Here is a 27,593-nt window from a genome sequence, read left to right on the forward strand (position 1 = left end):
ACTTTTAGTGACAAGGCTGGGCTACAGTGAATTCATTTAGGTGGAAAGAGCTATGTTTATGGATTAAACGACATGCTGTGACCACTCCACTATTGTGCACTGAGGAATACTGAATGAGTCAAACAACTCATCGCGCCATCATACAATAACATCAAGTACCCTAGAAAGAAACATTAATAATCGCACCAACTGTCTACAGAATTTCATATCTTCTTTATCTGACCAACAAGTCTTAGGGTCTGCAGAGGGTAGGTTATTCCAACAATTGAATTTCAATATCACAGCCGGGTCTCGCTGTCCTCATGTTTGCTCTACTCTGATTTAGAAAACAAGTTGTTTTTTTAATGAATTCTAATGAAATTCAATACAGTCCTTCTTCTTGAGGCCTCTCAAGACTCACACTCACCTCTGCTTGACCGATGATTAGTTCTGCCCATGTTTTCCACTGCGGACACTTATCTCTCTCTTCAAATGTTGTCTCATTAGATCCCCAGCAACACTGCTCATGGTTGTACCACAATGCACTAAGGCAGATGCCCTCTTTCAGATCAGTCATCCAATCGGCAGCAATGTCTATTAACCCTGCCAATGCCCCTGTTGGTTAAATGTTTTAAGTGAAGACTCAGTTGTTATCAAAATTAAAAAAAAAATTAATTACAATTAGAGAGGTGAATGCTGGCCACCTGAACAAACTAAATGCAAGAAAAAATTACAGTCCATTTACACCACACTAGACATCGTGGGCCACCCTTCCACACCTCTGCCAGGATAAGATCATCTTGCAGTGGCTATGAAAGCACGTTTAAATATGGGGTCTGAGGTGACTTTCTTCAATGCTTAGAGGGCCCTCAATGCCCTCACCCTGAATGCTGTGTACTACAACCCTACATCGACTACAAGTTCAAGATCTGGCTCACACCAAACCAGTATTGATCTTCTGACCATCAAGAAGTGCTCTGAGCCTCGGTAAAACCACGAGTGAACACGGGCTCATGTCCAGTGGTGTTCCTAGGTGGCGTGGAGTTTGGTTACGCCAGTAGACGGCAGCCCACAGGCCCAGCCCAATGTATGTGGAGAGGTGCACTTGCGTAGGGGAGAATCAGCACTGCATTTCTGCCCCTTCCTGCCCAGCCCCAAAACGGGATGGAGAACCTCAACTGAGTTCAGCATTATGCTGATCTGATCTGGTCCTGCAGCAATGACTCTGAGAAACGCTTTGAAGAGTTCTGTGTACCACGACTGACTGTACTAAGGGGCCTATGACCGGGAAGAACAGAAGTTACAAGCACAGTCTGAAAAGCTCCCACCTATGCCCAAGGCAACTTCTGCAGGACCATTATGTATACAGAAGAGAGACTCATAAGCAAGTCTGACCTACAATTTTTAATTGTGCTTTATAAAGGAAGAGACAAATAGCATTTCCTTAAAACAAATGATTGGTTATTTTTAAGTGCCAGTTACTTTTGTCAAAAATCAATTTCCAAAGAACCTTCTAGACCTAGAACTTACCTTAGCTTCTTCCCTCCCACTCATTCCTGTGCCTCTATGGCTCAACTGTCAATTATTTCCTTTGAATCCACCCCAGTGCTAAGTGCTTAAAACCACTATTCCGAGCAAAGATATTCTCCCCCGATTCTCCCCCGATTAGACTGTAAGCCCGTCAAACGGCAGGGACTGTATCTGTTGCCGACTTGTTCATCCCAAGAGCTTAGTACAGTGCTCTTGCACATAGTAAGCGCTCAATAAATACTATTGAATGAATGAATGAATATTCATGTCCCTTAATTTTGGATTTATTCAAGACTCATACTTCTGTCATCCAGTGATTTTCAAACCTGCTATAAACAATAATACGCTTTTCTCCACCCTTTTCCCATGGTGTCACTATGTGTTTGTTCCCTGGAGTTATGTTTGTGGTGTGAACTAACAAAGAATTCTAAAAAAACCCCCCAAACTGAGACCCAAAGTGCATGATAACACAGAAGAAGCAATCATTGCTTCATTGCTTAGAAAAAGACTGCATTTATAAATTGTCATTACCTGAAGCCAATCCCGTTAGGGTAACTACTAGCCATCCTGACCAAGCATCGTACAAACTTTTTGTCATTTCCCAAGCGGATTCTTTCTTTTTGCTGTTGATCTGGAATTAGAAATAGTTATGCTTCACTTTTCAAATGGAAAACAGCAACTACATTAAATCTGGACAGTTGACATTATATTTATAGAAGTGAGGCAATACGACTGGGAGAAATGGTGGGGGTTAGGCAGTAAGAAAGCAGTCAGGGAATGGAGAAAATAGTGCTCCTTGGCCCATAAGAGACGGAGATAAAGCACAGGGTAAAGATAACAAAGAAATACACTGCAGAACCACCCTGAGTGACAGTTCTCCAGTCATTTGTGCTATCTAAAGACAGGCTTTGGGTGATTAGTGATCCATGGGAGAATGGGTGTGACATGTCCTAAGGTTTGGACCAGAAGCTACGGAAAATGCTTTTAACTGGTCAGTCAGTTAGTTGTATTTATTGAGTGCTTACTGTGGGCAGAGCACTTTACTAAGCACTTGGGAGAGTACAATATAACAATACAGACCCATTCCCTGCCATTCCTGTCTTGACACTGTACAGTGGTCGCTGGGGGCCCTCCACCAAAGTCCACAAAAACCTTAAAATCGTGTTTCTGAAGCCGGGAGTGGGTTTTCCATAGCCACCTCAGATGTGGCTCAGCTCAGGTGTTCTCACAGCAATTGTGTCAAAGCTGACCCTCCATGAGTCAGGATTTGGCAGCTCTGTTTTAACTGATCCAGCCCCTGCAGAATAGTGATGTGGCTAGGCCTGGCGCTTCTGCTGTCTGGGATGGAGAGCATGAGAGGATTCCCCAGCTCAGCATCACTATTAATCCCCATCTCTGAGCCAGTATGTGAGGATTTGGGGATATGGGTTTGTTTTTATGTTTTCACACATCTAATTCTGGGTGTTTGAACATAATGGGAAGAAATGTTCAAAATCCGTTTGGGTGGTGGTGCAGGTCAAAGCTGTAAATAATTAAGGAGCCAAACCTGCCTAGGAACAATTGAAAATACCTAATATATTACACCCAGAAAGAGTCTTAAAAAATAATCTGTTGAGCAGCTAAGTCAGGGAAGACTAACTTTTCTTTATAAAACAGCTTACTCTAAATTGATTTCCAACACCACCAAGTCACTCCTACTATGTAACAGGAGCTGCATGTTGCAGTTAAATAGTCATATTTAATCATCTGACACTGCTTATTCTAAAGCAACTTGAAGTTTTTTGTTTTGTTTTAAATGGTATTTGTTAAGCCCTTACTATGAGTCAGGCACTGTATAAAGTGCTGGGGCAGATTTAAGGTAATCAGGTTGGACACAGTCCATATCCCCACATGGGGCTCATAAATCTTAACCTACATTTTAGAGATGAAGTAACTGAGGACAGAGAAGTTAAGTGACTTGTCAAGGACACACTGCAGACAAGTAGCAGAGCTAGAATTAGAACCCACATCCTTCTGACTCCCAGACCTGTGCTCTATCCACTAAGCCAGGCTGCTTCTCATGGCCATGTATCTTCTTGACATTACATTAGAAGTTATTTTTCTCAGAGAACGCAATACCCACAGTCCTGCAGTCAACATACAGACTGAATCTGCACTGTGGAATTCTAGTAATAATAATAATAATAATACTTTCAGTATGAGTCATTACTTCTGTTGTGTTTACCAGAAAAACATTAGTCAGCTAACATGAGAGAGATTTGCTCTATAGTCAGTCCTAAGTCTAACAAGCACCAAGGTAAACTTTCAAATGTTTTTTTTTTTGGTTAACAGGTATTTTCTAAATAGACAATTCCAAGCCTCCATGATGTTAGCTGTAATAACTGCTTTCTAAAATATCTCTTGTTACCATTTGGCTTAAACTGAAAAAAGCCTTAGGCTGAGGGACAGGTAGGAATATTTTTTTCCACAGAGTTAAACGCTTACTGACGCATCCTGAATGACTCATCAACTAGTGGGTACTGCTTGGCTGAAATTCTGAGTGGGACTAGTGGCATGGCCGCATTAGGACAGTCTTGTGAATGTCAGCATGGCTCTTAAAAATTAAACCTACTCCTCCAAATAGGTCCTATCCTCTGCCCTCAAAAAAACCGAGTGCCATGCAGTCAGGACCCCTGGAAAAAAAAATCCTTCTGGGTCCTTTTGCCTCCTAACTTCTCTATCAAAACTCTGTGGTGCACAGCTGGTTCGAAAATTACTAAAACCTAAAGTACATGTTTGAAGTCACAAATTTGTATTTTTCAAACCAGCTGTTTCTGGGAGGTGCCGGGAGATTCAAAGATTTGGGTTTTTTTCCTCCTTGACATTAGGTCGGACCATGGCTTTCATAGTCTGATATACTGCTTCCAGAAATGCCCAGTTCCTGATGCTTCAAAGGGAAACAAATATCTCCCATTGTACCCTAGAACGAATGTTCTAATTCAGAGTTTAACACTCCTAATTATTTGACATGTCAAGCACTCTAAATTCTAGGCCTTCAAAGTTTGGCAGTGCCTTTTGAGGCTGCTGTTCTATTTTCAAGGGATACTAATTTCATCATTTCTAAACAGTTACATTCACAGCAGTGGGACATGAACAGGGTTTAATAATGTGCTTGCATCATTTCCACTGTAAGTGGACACGGAAGGAAGAAAGTGAGAGAAAACAGCTAAACAACAACATTGTTTTGGTGTGAAAATGCAGATTGTTATCTGATCAGTCAGGTCACACGAAATTAAGTGGTGAGTAGGGCTAGAATTCCACCTGTCCACCTTCAAGCTGACACACCAGGGACAGCCTGATCTTTTGTGTTGCCATTTCCAGTAAATCAGTGGCCAAAGCCTAGTATTCAATTATTTAGGCCAATATTTTACCCAAACCACTTGAAATAACTAGTCTGTACATACCCGCCTGTGTCTTTCTCTGTCTTTACATTTCTCCCGCACCCAATCGATCGTGTGGAAGTCATCATATGTTCCAACTCCGGGGATGGGTTCATCCAAAAGGTCCAGTAAGTGTGTTGAACTGTTAATGCTTCCTCCATTTGTCATTGTATAATGTGTTCCTGTTGAAAAAGACAACAGACAGTTACACTTCACATACTGATATTTACAAATAATAATAGTGGGATCTGTGAAGCATTTACTATGTGCTAGGCACTGTACTAAGCACTGGGGTAGATACAGGATAATCAAGTTGGATACGGTCAGTGTCCCACATGGGACTCACAGTCTTAATTCTCATTTTACAGCTGAAGGAACTGAGGCAGAAAGAAGTTAAGTGATTTGCTCAAGGTCATCAAGCAGACAATGATAATAATTGTGTTTCTTAAGCATTTATTATGTGCCAAGCACTGTACTAAGCACTGGAGTAAATTCAAGGTCCTACAGTTTAAGTAGGAAGAACAGGTACTGAAATCCCATTTTGCAGATAAGGGAACTGAGGCACAGAGAAAAGAAGTGTCTTGCCCAAGGTCACCCAGGTAGATTCAAGGACCTACAGCTGAAGTAAGCAGGAGAACAGGTATTGAATCCCCATTTTGGGGATAAGGAAACAGACACAGAAGTGAAGTGACTTACCCAGGGTCACACAGCAGGTAAGTGGCAGAGCCAGGATTAGAACCCAGGTCCTCTGACTCCCAGACCTGTGCTCTTTCCACTAAACCACACTGCTTCTCTAATAATAATAATAATAGTACTGGTATTTGTTATGTGCTCATTATGTGAGTTCGTTGTGGACAGGGACTGTCTCTATTGCCATATTGTATTTTCCCAAGTGCTTAAGTACAGTGCTCTGTATACAGTAAGTACTCAGTAAATACGATTGAATGAATGAATGAAGTATGAAGCACTGTTCTAAGTGCTGAGGTAGATACAAGTTAGTCAAGTTGAACCCTGTCCCTGTCCTACATGGGGCTCGCAGTCTAAGTGGAAAACAGGTATTGAATACTGGTATATTTTAGAGGTGAGGAAAATGAGAGCATTTCCTACATAACTTAACAAGCTCACTTTCTAATGAATTTTGAGAGTAATATCAGCTGTGATGGTCTACACCTATCAGTCCTTCGTTTAGGTGTTATGAGTCTCCCAGAAATGGGTCACACAAGTTCCAAATTGTGATCGGTAATTAGGGAAAGTGTTGAGAGCATGACTTAATTTTTTTATATACTTATACTTCTGAACTGAAGAACTTTCGACTACTGTATCTATTTCAACTGTACTCTTCCAGGCTTTGTTCTCCACCTAGACTGTTAACTCATTGTGGGCCAGGAACACATCTACCAACTCTGTTATACTGTACTCTTCCAAGCTGTGCACAGGGCTCTGCACAGCCTTAGCGCTGCTCATAGAAGCAGCTTGGCTTAGTGGATAGAGCACAGGCCTGGGAGTCAAAAGGACTTGGGTTCTAACTCCAGCTCCGCCACATGTCGGCTGTGTGACCTTGGACAAAGAAATCACTTCACTTCTCTGGGGTTCAGTTACCTCATCTGTAAAATGGGAATTAAGAGTGTCAGCCCCATGTGGGACAGGGAATATGTCTGACCTGATTGAGTTGTATCTACTCCAGTGCTTAGAAAAGTGCCTGGCACATAGTAAGTGCTTAACAAGTACCATTATTATTATTATTAGTGATAACAATATAGTTGATTGATTTTTGCACAGAGCTCGTAGAGTAGGCACTCAAAAAATACTACTAATGACTTTGAAACTGGTTTTAGATTACTTCCCTCCCTGAAATAAGGATGAGGCCACAGTGAGGCCTGTATGAGCCTGGCCCTGCTAGAGGTCCCGCCCCTCTCAGTTTCCTCACCACTGCTACTTTCCATTAGTCAGTATGGTCACGTCTCTACTGCGGGCAAAGCACAATGGAAGGAAGACACAGTCCCTGAAAGAGCTAACAGCTGTGGAGAAACTCACAGCAGCCACAGAAGGAGAGGTCCTGCTTCACCACAAGTCCTTATGATAATAATAAAAATGAAGAGAAGTGACTTCCCTAAGGTCACACAGCAGATATGTAGCAGAGCCAGGATTAGAACTCATGTCCACTGCCTCCCAGGCCTGGGTTCCTTCCACTAGACCACAGTGCTTCTCACTGCCAATACTGCTACTGCTCCTGACCTCAAGCTACTCTGGAGCGTGGCTCAGTGGAAAAAGCCCGGGCTTGCGATTCAGAGGTCATGGGTTCGAATCCTGGCTCTGCCACCTGTGTGACTGTGGGCAAGTCACTTCACTTTTCTGGGCCTCAATGACCTCATCTGTCAAATGGGGATGAAGACTGTGAGCCCCACGTGGGACAACCTGATGACCCTGTCTCTCCCCCAGCCCTTAGAACAGTGCTCGGCACATAGTAAGCGCTTAACAAATACCAACATTATTATTATTATTAGAAACCCAGTCTTCTTCCTATCTCTCCTCTGATTCCTCTCTCCATTCCACACCTGGCTCCATACCACCCTGCAGGTGATTCTTTTAGAATACTAGAATGACAGAAGAGGCAAAGAGCCAGAGGAATAAAAATAAATGTTAAGGAAAGTTTTATGGTAAAACTCCAGGCTCTCCGGTAAACTAAAGTGAAAAATGTTAACTTGTAAAATGAAAACCGGTTAATAATCCATGCGAAAGTAAGCACAGTTCCTGAGGACTCATGCAATTTTACAATTCAGTTATTAACAACTTGACGATAATAACCTGAATGCCTGCCATGTTTCCCCTTAGTTTAGTTTTGCTATTGCTGCTTTCCAGGTTACCAGAATTGCATTCAGGGACTCACCATGCTAGTAACAGGATAAATGTATATATATTTACATACACTCACCTGCAATGCCAGGTAGAACACCAACCAAGACACTCCACTCTCATTCCCAGTTAGTTCTGGAAATGAAGGGCTGGGAGGAGAGGGTAACACAGCCTCAATTCATGGTACTTAATGATTACTATACTATATGCGGGGTGCTTGAAGTGTATTAAGTGTTTGGGAAAGTACAGTACGTAAAGGTTGGAATACAAGGTCCAGTCTACTGTGTCCGGGTGGTCAAAGTGTTTAGTTACTGCCTGTCCGGGGCACCTGAGAACCATCAAAATCGTTCTGGTCTATTACCTTAGGTAGGTTTCCTGATATTTTACTCATTGTGAGCAGGGAATGTGTCTACCAACTCTGTTACACTGAACTCTCCCAAGCACTTAATACGGTGCTCTGTACCCACTGAGCACTCAAAAAATACAGTTGATTAGCACTTGGATTTGCTCCCTTTATTCACCGCTCCCTCAGCCCCACGGCATTTCTGTCCCTATCCGTAATTTATTTATACTGATGTCTATCTTCCACCCCACCTTGACTCACTCCTTTTGCTCTACCCCCTCCCCACCCCATGGCACTTGTGTGTATATATATATACATATCTATAATTGTATTTCTTTATATTAATGCCTGCTTTATTTGTTCTGACGTGCATATACATCTCTAATTATATTTATTTATATTGATGTTATTGATGTCTGTTTACTTGTTTTGATATCTGTCTCCCCCCTTCTAGATTGTGAGCCCATTGTGGGCAGGGATTGTCTCTGTTGCTGAATTGTATTTTCCAAGCGCAGTGCTCTGTACATGGGAAGTACTCAATATGACTGAATGCATGAATACTCTCCCAAGCTCATAATACAGTGCTTTGCACACCATAAGTGCTCAACAGATACGACTGATTAGCACTGAGCATGGGCGCAGGATGAAACAGATGACGCCCAAATCTACATCTCCTCCAGCCTCCAGGACGTCTCCACCTGGATGTCTTCCTGCCACCTAAAACTCAACATGTCTAAAACTGAGCTCCTTATCTTCCCTCCCAAACCCTGTCCTCTCCCTGACTTCCCTGTCACTGTGGACGGCACGACCATCCTTCCCGTCTCACAGGCCCACAACCTTGGTTTCATCCTCGACACTGCTCTCTAATTCACCCCATACATCCAATCCGTCACCAAGACCTGCCGGTCTCACCTTTATAATATCGCCAAGGTCCGCCCTTTCCTCTCCACCCAAATGGCTATCTTACTGTTACAGGCTCTCATAATATCCCAGCTGGATTATTGTGTCAGCCTCCTCTAAGATCTCCCTTCCTCCTGTAGCTCCCCGCTCCAGTCTATTCTTCATTTCGCTGCTCGGATGATCTTCCTATAGAAACGCTCTGGGCATGTCACTCCCCTCCTCAAAAACCTGCAGTGGTTGCCTATCAACCTCCGCACAAAACAAAAACTCTTCACTCTTGACTTCAAAGCTCTCCATCACCTGGCCCTCTCCTACCTCACCTCCCTTCTCTTTCTACTGCCCACTCCGTATACTGCGCTCCTCTGCCGCTCACCTCCTCACAGTCCCCCGTTCACACCTGTCCCGCCGTCGACCCCTGGCCCACATCCTCCCGCTGTCCTGGAATGCCCTCCCTCCTCACCTCCGCCTAACTCTCCTCCCCTCTTGCAAGCCCTAATGAGAGCTCACCTCCTCCAGGAGGCCTTTCCAGACTTAGCCCCCCTTTCCCTCTGCTCCTCCTCCCCTCTCCTTCCCTCCCTCCAGCCCTCTGCTCTTCCCCCTTCCCCTCCCCTCAGCACTGTGCTTATTTGTATATATTTATTACCCTATTCATTTTGTTAATGAAGTGTATAACTCCATGATTCTATTTACCTTGATGATGTTGTCTTGTTTTGTTTTGTTCTGTTTCGCTTTGCTGTCTGTCTCCCCCGTTTGAACTGTGAGCCCGTTATTGGGCAGGGATTGTCTCTATCTGTTCCCAAATTGTACATTCCAAGTGCTTAGTTCAGTGCTCTGCACATAGTAAGCACTCAATAAATACTACTGAATGAATGAATGAACGAACCATTATAGCAAAGTTACTTTGACTGTTTAAGCGTTTTTTTATTAAATAACTTGTGTGCACTTTGATATTCACCCCACCTCTTGCCTCACAGGACTTATGTACATATCCTTACACTCTGACATTTCTCTATTTATAACTTAGTGTCTATTCCCCTTCTAGACTATGAGCTCCTTGTGGAGAGGGGTCAGTCCACCAACTCTATTATCATCTACTCCCCAAGCACCTAATACAGTGCTCCGCACAAAGTAAGGACTCAAACACCATGGATTGACTGACGTTCTCCTTTGAGTGGAACATGGTGTGCATGTCTGTATGTGCAAATACACATAAGTTTTCCCCCCTATATTGAGATCGTACACAGGTGGGGAGTTTTTCCCCAACCTTTAGTTTAGACAATTTCTTTTGAAAGCAAGCGCTAGAGGAATTTCAGCAAATTATTTTCCTCTTAAATATTTCTGATAATATTTAAGACCTGCCTGCCCCCTAAAACTCAACATGTCTAAAACCAAGCAGCCTTAGCATGGGACTTCTTGTCCACAAGACCAGGAAAAGAAGTTCAGCCAACAAGTCGTTTACCCTTCAACACACCCTTGCTAAAAGTTAAAGCCAAAGTCTGATTAGAGATGAACCTTGCACTGTGTCCTAGAATTACCAGGCATATGCTTATTGGCCTATCTCACCCTTCTTGGCCTGCTAATCTTCATAACCACCTTATCGCTAACCTAAAGAGGTCTAGATGATACTGCCAGCCTTCCTGGCACCTCTTCATTACACGTTAAGGGTGAGGTTACGGGATGATTTAGCATAAAAAGTCTAGTAAGAATAAGATACCAAGGGAATTGCTTAGACTGGAAAGTGTTGATATTTTGTGGGAAAACGCAGGATCTTTCACTTGCTCATACCATGGGGCAGGACTTTAGAAGAGACAGAACCTGAACACAGCTCTAGTAGGGTAAGCAGGATGGCTTGGTGGAAAGACCGTGGGCCTGGGAGCCAGAGGATCTGGGTTCTAATCTTGGCTCAGCCACGTGCTTGCAGTGTGACCTTGGACAAATCACTTAAACTTCTCTGTGCCGCAGTTTCCGCCGCTGCAAAATATGGGAATTCAATACATGTTCTCCCTCCTAATAAGACTGTGAGCCCCATGTGAAACAGAGACTGTCCCCGTGATGAACCTGCATTAACCCCAGTATTATCTATTATCAAGCATCAATTATGCTATTGATGCCTGTCTACTTGTTTCCTTTTGTTTTGTTGTCTGTCTCTCCCCTTCTAGACCGTGAGCCCATTGTTGGGTAGGGATTGTCTCTACTGGTTGCTGAATTGTATTTTCCAAGCTCATAGTATAGTACTCTGCACACAGTAAGCATTCAATAAATATGATTGAATGAATGAATGCATGAATGACTAATAATGCTAAACACCTTAAATACCACGAAAAAACAAAAACTGAGGATTATAGAACAAATTGAAAATTCAGAAAAACCTCAGGCAAGCCATTATTATTATAGTTGGCACTCATATTAATATATTGTCTTTTCCCAAATACTTCCAATAATGCTCTGTAGCCAAGAGTCAGTAAATACTGATTGATTTCTTTTAACTTTCCTTTGACTCAGTTTCCTCATTTCTTAAAAGAGGAAACTCCTCCATCTGGAGAACATGGAGGAACATCCATCAACCATTTAACGGTATTTATTGAGAGCTTACTGTGTGCAGAGCATTGTACTAAAAGTTTGGGAAAGTACAATACACCAGAGTTGGTACATGTGATCCCTGCCCCACAAGAAGCTCAAAGTCTACATTAACCAATCAATGATATTTACTGAGCACTTACTATGTGCAAGAGTACTGTTGTATGTATTTGGGAGAGTACAACACAACAGAATTTCCAGGCCCGTCCCCTGCCCGTATCAAGTTTACAGTCTAGAGATGAAAGTGCTTGGGAACAATGAAAGCCAAACTTGAAGTGGAGGTCATGGGCTTTATATTTTAGAAATAAAATATGTTCATTATCCATATTGCAGTTTATCCAAATAGTCTTCCGCAAGGTAAGAGTATTCCCAAGGACCGAGGACACTCTCGCTCGCTTCCTTGGCCACTTCAGCCTTCCCACTTTGAGGGTCAGGAGAGTGGGAGAGCACATAATTTGACGTGACCTTGAGCAAGTCACTTTACTTCACTGGGCCTCAGTTACCTCAACTGTAAAATAAGGATTGAGACTATGAGCCCTAGTCAGTACAGGAACTGTGCCCAACCTGATTAGCTTGTTTCTACTCCAGTATTTCGTATAGTGCCTGGCACATAGTAAGCACTTAAATACCATTAAAAAGAAAAAACCCACCACAAGCCAAGTAAACAAGCTAGCCTGTAGCCAAACGGAAAAAAGGATTCCTGAGCAACAGACGGGGTGGCATGCCGGGCCAAAAAGCCTCCAACCTTGAACATGAGAACCAGGTGCAAAAAATAATCCGGCATCCTGACTGTGGCTGGGTCCCTTCCGTCTGCCCTACATTTCTCTGCTACCTTCACGAGCTGAACTAGAGAGAGGTTGAGCCATATCATTAAGAGTTTACTGTCCATTTTCTTCCTATACTACACACTTTTCTTTCCTACTGGCAAATGGTAACTTCATTACAGAACAACTTACATGATGCAGAGTCTCAAAGTGCAGTGACCTGAGGCAAAGAGCAGCATTATTTGCCAGTAGTAGTTTGTGCTTCCTGAAGTTTATTTTAGTCCCAGAGGCTGAAATGCAGGGGGAATACACACATTTCTCTCACAGTCTCCTTTAAGGACACTTTCTGCTGATAAAGAAGGCAACTCCCAATTTTCATTACATATGAATTTGGAGGAAGCACTAAAAAACATTCACACAATAGTTTTTCTTTAAAAAAAAATATTTGGCTACTCTGCCAAAACCCATGGGGTCATATTATACAACTCAATTCCACATTTTCAAGGATATATCATTAGTTTAGCTCTGGACCCAAATAAAAATTGCCCTGAATGACCGTTGGTTGTATGAACAGCCTCTTGCAAGTGACTCAAAAATGGCAGTTGCTGATTTCTCAATGGGAGAGGTTTCCTACAGATCAAAAAGTACCACTGGTGGGAACTGGGGCCATGTTTTTATTGAGTTGCCCAGTTACCAGTCCTTAAGAGTCTGTGTGCGGAGCCCAGAGAGGGTTAAGAAAGACAGTGCTGCAACTGCACTGTCCCTTTTTATGTCTTCTCTTGGTGACCTCATCAAGTGACCTCTATTATTCAACTGCACTTCAACTACTGAGCTTATGGATCTAGAAAGCAGAAAGGAGAAAACCCTCAGCACTCAACTCATTAAAACCATTCAGCACTTCAAAAAAATTAAGAAACATCACCACGGGTTTTTAGAGAGGCACAACTGAGAGCACTGGGGAGTTCTCATGCTTGTGCTGCCTGAGGAAGGCCTACGGTTCTGTCACACGGGAAAAAGTCAGTAGCACTAAATGAAAGGAAAAAAATAATAATAAAGCACTTACCATCTGCCAAGCACTGGGGTAGATTCACGTTAATCAGGTTGGACACAGTCCCCGACCCACATGGGGCTCAAAGTCTTATCCTCACTTTACAGATGAGGGAACTGAGACCCAGAGAAGGTCACCAAGCAGACACGTGGTGGGGTCGGGATTAGAACCCATGGCCTTCTGACTCCCAGCCCCGTGCTCTAACCACTAAGCCATGCTGCTTCTCTATCCTCGCTTAGTCTGCAGTGTTTGATCACGTAAATCTGTCCCTAGCATGGATACCAGACAAGGAGAACTCCCTGACTTTCCAATCTCCACAATGCCAGGGGCATATCTTTATGTATTTTGCATTCCTATAGAAGTTGCCGTCTTTGATTGTGCCTTAGAAGGCCCACAGTCTGAGCATTTAAAAGCTGTTCTATTGTTTGTAAAACCATAACAAGACTGACTGATTGACTGATTTACATTAATCAGTGAGAAGCTGGGTTGTAGGTAATCACACAGAAGTTACAACCAGCTAGAGATTTTGAAAGCCATATTACTGCAGTAAACTAGAGATTTTGAAAGCCATACTACTGCAGTGAAGCCAAAATGAAATGTCAGAAAGTCAGAGCTTTGAGGAAGATAAAGGAATTAATCTTAAAATAGAGAAGAGCAGCGTAAATTAGAGAAGCAGCGTGGCTCACTGGAAAGAGCACGGGCTTTGGAGTCAGAGGTCATGGGTTCGAACCCCGGCTCTACCACTTGTCAGCTGTGTGACTTTGGGCAAGTCACTTAACTTCTCGGTGCCTCAGTTACCTCATCTGTAAAATGGGGATTAAGACTGTGAGCCCCACGTGGGACAACCTGATTCCCCTGTGTCTACCCCAGCGCTTAGAACAGTGCTCGGCACATAGTAAGCGCTTAACAAATACCAACATTATTATTATTATTAAAATAGCATTAGTTAACATTATCTAGTTGAATAATCTACGAAGTAAAGCAACAAGATATTGGATAACACCTATATATCTGACTAAAACCTTTTTCAAAACCCTGGTGATAAGAAAAGTCTTCTAGCTATTCTCTCTTTTTGGCCAGATATGTCACACTTGAATTTTCACTCTCAGATTCCTCCAGAATTTAAAACCTGTGAGATTTGATGGATTACTCTTATTGTCAAATTCTAGAACATTTTGCAGGCAAGGGAGGACTTGATATTTGCTCTTCTTAAATGGTGGACTATGCAACAGACTCTTTTACATGAAATACCAAAGGAATATAAAACTAAAAGACACAAGACGGCCAATGGGGCAGGTGTAACTATCTAGTGGAAAATTCCATCTCTGACCCAAATCAGCAGAGGGCAAGTCTAAGCATTTAAGGTTTCTGCTAACACTGGGAATTTTCCCAATGTAGGCAAAATTCACATTTTTTGGAGCCATTTTCCTCTAGTCTAGCCTCTCTCCTGTCCCAAGGCCTCTGATATCGACAGTCTGCTTGGTTGACAAAAATCATTTGGGGCTTTTCCAGCTTTGGGCCTTGTGCCCCACCCAGCTGTTATCTTGTGGGAAGCAGCATGGCCTAGTGAAGAGACCACGGGACTGGGAATCAGAAAAACTTGGGGTCCAATCCCTACTCTGCCGCTTTTCAGCTTTGTGACCTTGGGTAAGTCACTTCCCTTCCTCTGTACCTCAGTTACCTCATCTGTAAAATGGGGATTAAGACTGTCAGCCCCATGAGGTTTCTCTCCAATCTGATTAGCTCGTATCTATCCTAGAATTTAGAACAGTACTTGACACACAGTAAGTGCTTAAATATTATCATCACTATTATTATTACTGCAGGACCTGAGGCAGGATAACAGAAGCGTGAGGGGAGTAGCTGGAAAGTCAGGTCAATCAGGAAGCATGGGAGAATTCAGTCTAATATTTCCCAAAAAGCCTGTCTTTATGATCGGTCTATCTAATGCGTTTCAGCCTCACAACAACCCCCAATCATGAACTGACTCAGAGCTATGAAGAAATATATATCCGCTTCAAAGTTTTTCACCTGATGTTAGGTTTGTCTCATGATGATTCTGCCAATCAGAGGTGAGAGAACTGGGATGATAGCCCTGGTTTAGTGAAGGAATCAACTACTTTTTTCCTTGGTGTATATTCTGGAACTCACTTTCATTTTGCGATAATGGGTTGTGTGATGTTTAAGATCCAAGAGTTCCCCTCCTAGGAGTGGAAATAAGAGGTCCTGTTGCTCACAATCCCATAAGGCAAATAAATGTGTTAACTCCTTGTTGGTTTCTTTCAATGAGATCCAAACACTAAGACACTTGGTGTGGATGGTCAAATCATTCCTCACCCCCCCCCCTTTTTTTTTTTCCAAGCATTGGGATTGACTGGTGAAGACTTGACTTCCCACTATCAGTACAATTCAGGTCAATTATCCACAAATTTCAGGTGATGGAGGGGGGAAGCTTTCCACAGAGACAAATAATTGAGGCCAAATTGTATTCTTTGGCCTTGCCACTCAGATAACTTGCTAATGAAGGCTTGATTTCTGAATCACTATCTTCAAGTAATTAGCAAACACCTAATTCATAATAAGAATTTTGGTACTGGAGTAATATCTGTTGAAAACTATAAACCACGTTGGCCAGAACCCCTTTCTCACCTAAGGATCAGAGTTTAAGTAATAGGTTAAGCACATAAACAAGTAATCTCACTGTGGGCAGATAATGTGTCTGTTGTGTTGTACTCTCCCAACCACTTAGTACAGTGCTCTGCACACTGTAAGAGCTCAATAAATTTGATTGATTGAAACAAGCTACAAAGAAACACAGCAGAGAAAAAGATGACCCAAAGCTCACTTACAAGTACTGAGTCCAATCTGCCCATCGAATTCATTCCTCTCTATCTCCATCCAAAGAATGAGTTGACAAAACCCCCAGAGGGGAAACCACTATAACAAAATTAAAACAGCTAGAAGGGAGGATCTTGCAGCAACAACTTAGAGGTGCTATTACTGTTTATATGCATCTTCAGAAGAGGAAAACTCTCTGCGGTCAGGGAAAAGTACCAACCCTGTTGTATTGTACTCTTATAAAAGTGCTTAGTACAGTGCTCGGCACACAGTAAGACACTCAAATAACCGATTGCTTTTTCAATAGTTTGAAAAAATTGTTTTCAATTAAGCAATGTGGGGGGGGGGGGGCTGTGTGGCAGAAAGCAGCACACTGTTCATTATCTGAAAAGTGCTCAAAGGCAAGAAATATAAGCTCACTATGAGCAAGGGAACGTGTCTGCTAATTCTGTTGTACTGTATTCTCCCAAGAGCTTATTCATTCGTTTCATTCAATCGCATTTACTGAGTGCTTACTGTGTGCAGATCACTGTGCTAAGCGCTTGGAGAGTACAATTTGGCAGATAGAGACAATCCCTACCCAACAACGAGCTCACAGTCTTGAAGCTTAGTACAGTGCTCTGCACAGAGTACATGCTCAATAAATACAATCGATTGATTAATGTCAGAACTTTATAAAAAGTCTTCCAGGTTAGCTTAGGTCCCCAGGCCTAAAGCCAATCTAATCCTGGCTCGCTCACTTACTGTGTGCAGAGCCCTCTACTAAGCGTATGAAAGAGGACAATCCAACAGAATTAGCAGACATGTTGCACTTTAATTTGCACCCTTTGTTCACCCCTCCCTTAGCCCCTCATATCCATAATTTATTTATATTAATGACTGTCTCCCCCACTAGACTGTAAGATCATTGAGGGTAGGGAACATGTCTATCAACTATTTCACTCTCCCAAGCACCAAAAGCTCTGAATACACTAAGCAATCAATAAATACGATTGAATAAAAATACAATGAAACACTTTTTTAGAAAAGGGGAAACCTTATGAACTTAACTTGGACAAGATATTGTTAGTGACAGGAGGAGAAAGAGAAAAGAAGTCTAGCTCTGTAATAAAACCTAGGAGCTGGTTTAGAATGGACCTGACTTCTCTGACCAGGCTGCAAACCCCAAGGGATCTAGTCTCTTCTAACAAAGACAGAAGAGCATTCCCATTAGCACTAAAAAGATCCTAATAGTAAATAAATGGAATCAATATCTCTGAATAATGGAGTTGACTGGATTTGGGGGGGGGGAGGGGCGAGGGAGGCTACTCTGACATGTTGCACAATTATAGCTTGAACGTGAGTAGGTAACATCCAAGTTACAGTCTTAAATCCATGTTCCTTGAACCAAACAGTTTAGCTTGAGTACTGGAAGGAAACGTACAGTTCACCAACAGTTATGAACACTTGATCTCCTCCCCTGCATCAACAATAAATTGGAGATGTTTCTCCGAGTTGGCATTTATGCAGCTACCAGTTTACAATGTAACATCAAAAAGTAGACTTACCTGTCCAAATAATCATCATTCCTAACCATACTTTATAATGCATTTTTTAAACTAAAAGTTTTTTGGAACAAAAGCCACCCACAGTGCTAGAGGTGAAATGTCCCCAGATACTAGTTTCTTAATATCAGTACCAAAGCATTTTTAGGGCACTTACTGAATTCAGTCCTCAACTTAGAAGATGTAATCCCCTCACCCTCAAGTAAATATAACTAATCATCCAAGATAAAAGGTAGGTAACTGTAGGAATTTCTCTGTTTCTTTAAAAGTAAATAATTTCCTAAATGAAGCCCTACTAGACCACACTTTGTTTCACCTTCAACTGAGCATGCATGACAAGAAGTTGGGCCCTGTAATAAGTGCTTGAGTACATTCAAGTTAAACAGGTTGGACACGGCCCATGTCCCACATGGGGCTCACAGTCTTACTCTTCATTTTACAAACAAGTTGGGGCAAGAGTCAAAGGACTTTTATTGTATCACTCAATCAATAGTATTTATTGAGCCCTTGGTCTGCACAGAGCATCATACTAAGCCCTTGGGAGAGTGCACTAGTGTAGATAATTCCTACCTTCATAAAGGTTAAAATAACAATACTGAGCGTACTACGTTCTATGTTTACTATGTTCTATGCCCTCTACAAAGGGCTGGGAAGATACAAGACAATCAAGTTGAACACAGTCCCTGTCCCACATGGGGCTCACAGGCTAGGTAGAAAGGAGCAGGATTTCACCCCCGTTTTGCAGATGAGGAAATGGAAGCAGGGACAAGTCAAGTGACTTGGCCACACAGCAGAGTTATGGCAGAGCCAGGATTGAAACCCAGCTCCTCTATCAGATGGTGCTCTTTCCGTGAAGCCAGGCTGCTGCTGCACAATCTCCCAAACACTCAGTACAAGTACAATGCTTTGAATTCCGTAGAGGCTCAAATGCTAATGATTGATTACATCATGAGAAGGGTTGAAAGAACCAGAAATGCATGGGTGGGTTTTACCCTAAGGATGGGGTGGATCGGTAATATCTAGGGGTCCACGGGGACCTTCAAATGTGCCCTGGAATAAACATGAATCACTGCAAAGCCAACACTACTTGGGACCAACCTCAATGTTTGGCAAGTAGCAGCAGGTCATCAAAAGCCTTGGGGAAACAGTAAATGTCAACACAAAAAACCCTGGCGAATCTCCTCTCAAGGGATCAAGGTTTCAGATACACCCAGTTCTACAACGCAGGGGTCACATTCTTGCAGAACCGAGCATTAAGGAAAACTCACTAGGTACCGTGTCATGCATGTGTGTGCAACCGTTTCCTCGGTTAGGAAAAGGCGGTGTTAGACTCTGCAGACCAGCTTTTGCTGTCAGAAGAAACCTACCTAATGCTGCGGTTGCATTCTGGCCAGAGTGTGTGGTGAAAACAAGTATTAGGGAAGAACTGAGGATACTGAATCTGGGACCATATGACACATAATTACTTGAGATCACATGAACTGTAGTAAAACACGTTTATTTCTTATGTTACCATCTCCAGCTCTATCGTCTAAAATAGTATCATATTTTAAGATCGGAATTGATAGGAGTTAAAAGGTTAATTGCTGAAAACAAATAAGGATTCTATTTGCCCTTTCAGTCTCTCTGGAATGCTTTAAATGCCTCACAGAACGTGTCCACCAACCCTGCTGTACTGCACTCTGCACACAGTAAGCACTCAATAAACACCACTGATTGATGGAAAGGCCATTTGTGAATTATACTAGGGTAAATATAAAGGACAGCAGTGGTTTCAATTTCTAGTTAGCCAAAAATTAAGATTTAGTGCAGCGGCACAGACATCCTTAAACTGTCTGACCAGTAACTCTACCCTAGTGCAACATCTCCAATCTACAGAGCACAGCGGATTTATGAGAGGTTCAGGACTGATTAACTATTTACTGAGTACTTACTATGTGCAGAGGATTATATGAAGCGCTTGGGAGAGTGCCATATAACAGAATTAATAGGCACATTCCCTGCCCACAGTGAGCTTACAGTCTCGAGGGAAAATTTCGGGGACGGGACTTTCCGTGTTAAAGCCCTATCAGTCAAGAACTGTTCTAAGTGCTGTGGTAGATACATATTTATCAGGTTGGGCAGAGTCCCTGTCCCACAAGGGGTTCACAATCTGCCACTTTTAGATTAGAAGCCCTTGAGGGACAAAGCTCCTGCTTAGCCCCTGCCTGTATACTCTTTCCCAGCGCTCAGTAGAGTGTCCTGAACACAGTAAGTGCTTAATACTGACTACTCCTACTACTATTACAATCACCACCCCTTTCTTCACTTTCCCCTTCTAAAAGACTACAGCTGGCAGTAGCCCCGGACTGCATTTTCTTCCCTCAGAAGCTTCTGCTCTTCAAATCCTCCTTCATCCTTGCATCGGCTACCAAGGCCACTACAGGGTCCTCGCTAGCAACCCTAGCACAGCTCCGGGAGACCGACCATCTTCTCCAATGCCAACACCTACATCCCCACATGTGTGCACCCACAGACCTAATGAATGGCAGCAAACTCTGAAATCCACCGTTAAATATGGTATAGGTGGCTCTCCCAACTTGGACTTCCTACTAAAAGGGGTTAAAAAAAAAAAATTCTTACTAGTTGTGTAATGGATAGGAAGATGTAGACATTTGTTCACTAGGAAGTGAGCCAACAAGCTTATTTCATATTGGGCTCATTTCTTTCCACGGATCTGAAGGAGAAATATTTCAGTGATCCTCTTAGCTGTTATTTTCAAAATAAACAAAGTCACTTGTGTTAAATGGTATCTTAATAGCTACCTTGAATTTCATCGTGAGTTAGACTGAGGCCTAAAGAACGGCAATTCAAGAGTATTGATCGAATATGGTATTTGGTATCAAATATGGCAATATCAATGGCATTTATCAAATACGAGACGCAGCACAGCCTAGTGGAATGTACATAGGCCTGAGGGTCAAAGGACCTGGGTTCTAATCCTGCCTCTTCCACATACCTGTGTGACCCTGGGCAAGTCACTTCCCTTGGCCACAGTTACCTCATCTGTAAAATGGGGATTGAGAGTGTGAGCCCCATTTGTGTCCAACCTGGTTGGTTTCTAACAACCCCAGGGCTTTGAACAATGCCCGGCAAATAGTAAGTGCTTAACAAATACCATAAAATTGTAAAAAAAACAAAAAACTCTGTGTGGAACAGGGTTCCAAGTGCTTGCAAAGATACAATAGGGCCCAAATAACCATGAGCTCTTTGGCAACTGTTAATTGACTAAAAAAAAACAAATCTAATCTCTTTCAGGCATTAAGGATTTCAGATCATTTCTTCCTTGCCAGGAAGGAGGAGGCAGCAGTTTGCTGGGACATTATAGCAGCGTTAAGGTAAATATTAGCTTAGGAGACGAAAGAATGTAAAGATGGACCATTTTCTTTATTTCCACTGTAAATGAGAGTTCGTAAGAAGCGGTAAGAACCTACAAGCCGCAATACTAGTTGCCATATTTTCTAATATCCAGAAATGTTCATTGACCGGCCTCTCGGAAGGAATTCAAATTTCCCTGAGTCCTGCCTGGCTGAAGTCTTATCATCTACACCTAACATGCTGCAGTAATTTAGCAAGGCACCGCCACGACATTTTATTGCTTGATTACAGTGTAGTGAATAACAAAGGCGATGAAGAAATGTCACAACTACAGCTTTCGCTTTTTTCTCCTGCGTGTGAAGATCTTTGCAAGGCTCTCTGACAGTAGTCATGGTAGGAAAATTTTAACAAAGCAATGTTTCAGACTATTTCACCCACACACACCCCAAGAGAAAAAAAAACCACCTCAGTTAAGCAGGTGCAACCAAACGTGAGTGATGTGATTCAAACAAGAATTTACATGAAAAATCGGAGATCTTGAGCAAGTTACACAATTAGTTCCCGAAACCAAAAACCATACTGATTGCCATACTTTACTTATCAAAGTAAATAAAGAGCACAACTACTCCCTGAAACACTAAGTAGACTGAAAGGGCTACAAAGCCACGGAACTAATAATGATGGCATTTTGTTATGCGCTTATTATGTGCAAAGCACTGTTCTAAGCGCTGGGGGGGGCTACGAGGTGCTCGGGTTGTCCTACGTGGGGCTCAAAGTCTTCATCCCCATTTTCCAGATGAGGGAACTGAGGCACAGAGAAGTGAGTGACCTGCCCAAAGTCACACAGCTGACAAGTGGCGGAGCTGGGGATTCAAACCCACAACCTCTGATTCCCAAGCCCGGGCTCTTTCCACTGAGCCAGACCTCTTCTCTAATCTACTAATCATTGTAGAGAGATAAAAGGTTGGATAAAACCAATTACATCTGTTAATTCAGGCAGCTTCATTTGAAGACACCTCTCTTTAAATTCTCATTTATTTTTCTAGGAGGGCAATTGGCGAGGGCTGTTGAGAATAAAGAAAATGAAAGGAGGAATAACCATCTTAAATAGCATTAAAATAGGTTTGAGTAGATTGGAGTCCAGCCCGCCCCTAATCCTTCCTTTCCCCTCTCCAGGCAGAGGCTGAGGATGCTTTGCCTTTTCCCCCTTTCAGCAAGTCACCTCCCTTGTCTGGGCCTCAGTGACCTCATCTGTAAAATGGGGATGAAGACCGTGTGTCCCACGCAGGACCACCTGATCATCTTGTAACCCCCTACCCCACCGTTTAGAACAGTGCTTCGCACATAGTAAGGGCTTAACAAATGCCGGGGGAAAGAGCAGGGAAAGTGGCTCAGTGGAAAGACCGTGACGATTGGGCAGGGACTGTCTATCTGTTGCCCAATTGTCCATTCCAAGCGCTTAGTCCAGTGCTCTGCACATAGTAAGCGCTCAATAAATACTACTGAATGAAGGAATGAAGTGGCTCAGTGGAGAAGCAGCGTGGCTTAGCGGAAAGAGCCCGGGGTTGGGAGTCAGAGGTCATGGGTTCTAATCCCCCTTCTGCCACTTGTCAGCTGGGTGACTTTGGGCAAGTCACTTCACTTCTCTGGGCCTCAGTTCCCTCATCTACAAAATGGGGATGAAATCTGTAAGCCCTACGAGGGACACCCTAATTACCCTGTACTACCCCAGCGCTTAGAACAGTGCTTTGCAGATAGTAAGCCCTTAACAAATGCCATCATTAATATTAAAAAGCACGGGCTTGGGAGTCAGAGGTCATGGGTTCAAATCCAGGAGCAGCCGCCTGTCAGCTCTGTGACTTTGTTTGGGCAAGTCACTTCACTTCTCTGGGCCTCGGTGACCTCATCTCTACAATGGGGATGAAGACCGTGGGACCTCCTGACCCCCCTTGCATCCTCCCCAGCGCTTAGGGCAGGGCTCTTGCACATACTAAGCGCTTAATAGAAATGCCATCCTCGTGGTTACTATTATAACCCCACGGCAAATCTTTTCACATCTGCTGGACAAATGCAACGTGTTGGGAACAAATGAACAAAACCCAACTGCGGCCTCCCTCCTTGACATCTCGAGGGCAGGACTGCCAGCCCCGGATCGATTCTGATTGAACATCCTTCGATGGCCGGGGCTCGGTGCGCCTTCCTGTCACGATGAGGGTATTTCTAAAGGCGCTCACCCCGCTCCAAGCACTGCTCTAAGCGCTGCGCGCCCGATCCTTTTGCAGTAAATGGTCCCGGGGGCCCCTAAGGGCAGGCCATCACCCCAAGGCCAGACGCCCACCCATCTCCAAGTCCGACGGCGACGCCATCCCCCTTTTAGTCATCCAACAGTATGTTTTGAGCGCTTACTACGTGCAGAGCGCTGTACTAGGCGCTTGGAACGGATAGAGACCATCCCTGCCCATCGACGGGCTCACAGTTAAGAGCCGGGAGGGGAACCGGTCCTTGGCCGACGCATTCAATAGCATTTACTGAGCGCCGACTCTGTGCAGGGCGCTGCACTAAGCGCTCGGAATGGGCAATTCTGCAACAGATAGAGACCATCCCTGCCCCAACGACGGGCTGGCGGTCTAATCGGGGCAGGCAGAGGGGCCAAAGCAAGACAACTTCATGGCGATTAAATAAGATGATGCCCACCGGGGGAGGCATGCAAGGCCTGGGGGTGGAGGGATGGCTTGGGTGGGCGCAGCTGGGGAAGATGGAGGCCCTTGCATTCGATAGCATTTATTGAGCGCTTACTCCGTGCAGGGCACTGGACTGAGCGCTTGGAAGGTACCCTGGCCCTGCAGGAGGAGACCCCGGGGGCCGTTAAGGAGGATGCCACCGGGGCCTTGCACCCACCCACTCGGGCCCGTGCACGGCTGCACGGAGGGGCGTCCAATGCGTTACCTCGCTTATGCAGCTCTCTTAGGGGAATGCTGTCTCCTCCTCCTCCTCCATCGTAGGGCAGGTAGGGGTCGGAGGAAGTGTCCATGGAGGCTCCCTGCGGAGGAAGGACCGGCTTGGAGAGCTCAGGGGGACGACGGCGTTCGGGAAGCCAGAGGACCGGGCGCCCGCAGCAGCCGCAGCCGCAGCCGCAGCCGCCCCGCCATGCTCGCCCAGGCCCAGGCGGGAGCCGGGGCCGCCTGGGCGGGGCCGGTGACGTCACGCGGAGGGGCGGGGGGCGCCCGGCGGCGGTGACGTCACGCGCGGGGGCGGGGCCGGTCGCCCGGGGCGACGGCAACGTCACGCGCGGGGCGGGGCCGGCGGCGGTTGCCGGGGGCGACGGGGCCGCCGTGACTCAGCGCCCCGACCCCCCTGACTCAGCGCCCCCCCCCCCCCCCGCTTGGCTTTTGCACCTTCTAATAATAATAATGTTGGTATTTGCTAAGCGCTTACTGTGTGCCGAGCACTGTTCTAAGCGCTGGGGGGGGGGGGGGAGACCCAGGGGAATCAGGTTGTCCCACGTGGGGCTCACAGTCTTCATCCCCATTTTCCAGATGAGGGAACTGAGGCCCAGAGCAGTGAAGTGCCCTCTTTGTTTTGTTAATGAGACGTACGTCGCCTTAAGTCTATTTATTGGCTACTGTTTTCATGAGATGTTCTTCCCCTGGACTCTATTTATTGCCATTGCTCTTGTCTGCCTTCCCCCCGATTAATGATAATCATCACGTTGGTATTTGTTAAGCGCTTCCTATGTGCCGAGCACTGTTCTAAGCGCTGGGGGAGAGACAGGGCCACCAGGTTGTCCCACGTGGGGCTCACATCTTCATCCCCATTTCAATAATAATAATAATAATCATGTTGGTATTTGTTAAGCGCTTCCTATGTGCCGAGCACTGTCCTAAGCGCTGGGGGAGAGACAGGGCCATCAGGTTGTCCCCCTTGGGGCTCACATCTTCATCCCCATTTTATTCATAATAATAATCATGTAGGTATTTGTTAAGCGCGTACTATGTGCAGAGCACTGTCCTAAGCGCTGGGGGAGAGACAGGGCCATCAGGTTGTCCCACTTGGGGCTCACATCTTCATCCCCATTTTAATAATAATAATAATCATGTTGGTATTTGTTAAGCGCTTACTATGTGCAGAGCACTGTTCTAAGCACTGGGGGAGAGACAGGGCCATCAGGTTGTCCCATTTGGGGGCTCACATCTTCATCCCCATTTTCCAAATGAGGGAACTGAGGCCCAGAGAAGTGAAGTGACTTGCCCACAGTCACACGGCTGACGAGTGGCGGGGCTGAGATTCAAACTCATGACCTGTGACCCCCAAGCCCAGGCTCTTTTCCACTGAGCCACACTGCACACCCATCAAAGGGCAGGGACTGTCTCTATCTGTGACCGATTTGTCCCTTCCAAGTGCTTAGTACGGTGCTCTGCACATAGTAAGCGCTCAATAAATACTATTGAATGAATGAATGCTTTTTTTAAATAAAAATTGCATTTCTCAGGCCCTTACTACGTGTCAAGCACTGTTCTAAGCGCTGGACACCGTCTGTGCAGCGCGGAATGATGATGATGATGATGGTATTTGTTAAGCGCTTACTATGTGCCAAGCACTGTGCTAATAATCACTGGGAGAAGCCTGCTGTTGGGCAGGGATTGACTCTCTCTTTTGCCCAATTGTAACAATAATAATAATAATGATGTTGGCATTGTGGGGAAGCAGCGTGGCTCAGTGGAAAGAGCCCGGGCTTGGGAGTCAGAAGTCATGGGTTCGATTCCCAGCTCCGCCACTTGTCAGCTGTGTGACTGTGAGCAAGTCACTTCACTTCGCCGTGCCTCAGTTCCCTCATCTGGAAAATGGGGATTAACTGTGAGCCTCACGTGGGACAACCTGATTACTCTGTATCTCCCCCAGCGCTTAGAACAGTGCTCTGCACATAGTAAGCGCTTAACAAATACCAACATTATTATTGTCTCTGTTGCCCAAATGTAACAATAATAATAATAATAATGATGTCGGTATTTGTTAAGCGCTTACTATGTGTCAAGCACTGTGCTAATAATCACTGGGAGAAGCCTGCTGTTGGGCAGGGATTGCCTCTCTGTCGCCCAATTGTAATCATAATAATGATAATGGTATTTGTTAAGTGCTTATTATGTGCCAAGCACTGTTCTTACAATCTTAATTCCCATTTTACAGATTACATAACTAAGGCACAGAGAAGTTAAGTGGCTTACTCAAGGTCACACAGCAGACAAGTGGCAGTCCTCACATTAGAACCCATGTCCTCTGATTCCCAAGCCCGGGCTCTTTCCACTAAGCCATGCTGCTTCTCTTCTCATTTGTTAAGCGCTTAATAAGAATCATTATGGCATTTTTTTAAGCGCTTCCTATTCTCAAACACTCTTGTAAGCGCTGGACACTGTATTTGCTAAGCACTTAATAATAATAATTATGACATTTATGAGCGCTTACTATGTGTCAAACACCATTCTAATCGCTGGACACCTATTTGCTAAGTGCTTACTATGTGCCAGGCCCTGTAATAATAATGCTGGTATTTGTTAAGCGCTTACTATGTGCAGAGCACTGTTCTAAGCACTGAGGTAGATACAGGGTAATCAAGTTGTCCCACGTGAGGCTCACAGTTAATCCCCATTTTACAGATGAGGAATTTAGGCCCAGAGAAGCAGCGTGGCTCACTGGAAAGAGCACGGGCTTTGGAGTCAGAGGTCATGGGTTCGAACCCCAGCTCTGCCACTTGCCAGCTGTGTGACTTTGGGCAAGTCACTTAACTTCTCAGTGCCTCAGTTCCCTCATCTGTAAAATGGGGATTAAGACTGTGAGCCCCACGTGGGACAACCTGATTCCCCTGTGTCTACCCCAGCGCTTAGAACAGTGCTCGGCACATAGTAAGCGCTTAACAAATACCAATATTATTATTATTATTATTATTATTAAGTGACTTGCCCACAGTCACACAGCTGACAAGTGGCGGAGCCGGGATTCGAACCCATGACCTCTGACTCCCAAGCTTGGGCTCTTTCTACTGAGCCACACTGTACTAGGAGCTGGGGGTGGATATGAGCTAATCGGGTTGGACCCAGTCCCTGTCCCACCTGGGGCTCACAGTCTCAATCCCTATTTTATGGTTGAGGACACTGAGGCCCAGAGAAGTGAATTGACTTGTCCAGGGTCATACTGCAGACAAGTGGCGGAGCCGGGATTACAACTCATGACCTTCTGACTCCCAGCCCCGTGCTCTATCCACTATTCAATCAGTTGTATTGATTGAGCGCTTACTGTGTGCAGAGCACTGTACTAAGCGCTTGGAAAGTACAGTTCGGCAACAGAGACAATCCCTAACCAACAACAGGCTCATGGTCTAGAACTCCACTATATCCTATTCCTATCCTATTTGGTTTACTATGGTGCCAGGCACTGTTCTAAGCGCTG

The 27,593-nt window shown here is 44.4% G+C and overlaps 1 protein-coding gene across 3 annotated transcripts in view; it reads right to left on the bottom strand.

Annotated features, from left to right (window-relative positions):
- The window catches only part of CLCN3 (chloride voltage-gated channel 3), an 89,683-nt gene that overhangs the window by 29,671 nt on the left and 32,419 nt on the right, over positions 1-27,593 (bottom strand). For 2 of the 3 annotated variants that reach the window (XM_007673030.2, XM_029076508.1), the window contains exons 4-6: positions 4,953-5,110; positions 2,041-2,140; positions 407-594 (exon numbers count right to left, since the gene is read on the bottom strand). In XM_007673030.2, coding sequence (XP_007671220.1) covers positions 407-594; positions 2,041-2,140; positions 4,953-5,110 — 446 coding nt within the window. Of the gene's footprint in view, positions 1-406; positions 595-2,040; positions 2,141-4,952; positions 5,111-24,098; positions 24,328-27,593 lie in introns of those variants that run through there. The other variant, XM_007673033.3, reaches the window with a different exon arrangement.

Source organism: Ornithorhynchus anatinus, chromosome 12 (assembly GCF_004115215.2).
Source record: "Ornithorhynchus anatinus isolate Pmale09 chromosome 12, mOrnAna1.pri.v4, whole genome shotgun sequence".
NCBI classification, from domain to species: Eukaryota; Metazoa; Chordata; class Mammalia; order Monotremata; family Ornithorhynchidae; genus Ornithorhynchus; species Ornithorhynchus anatinus.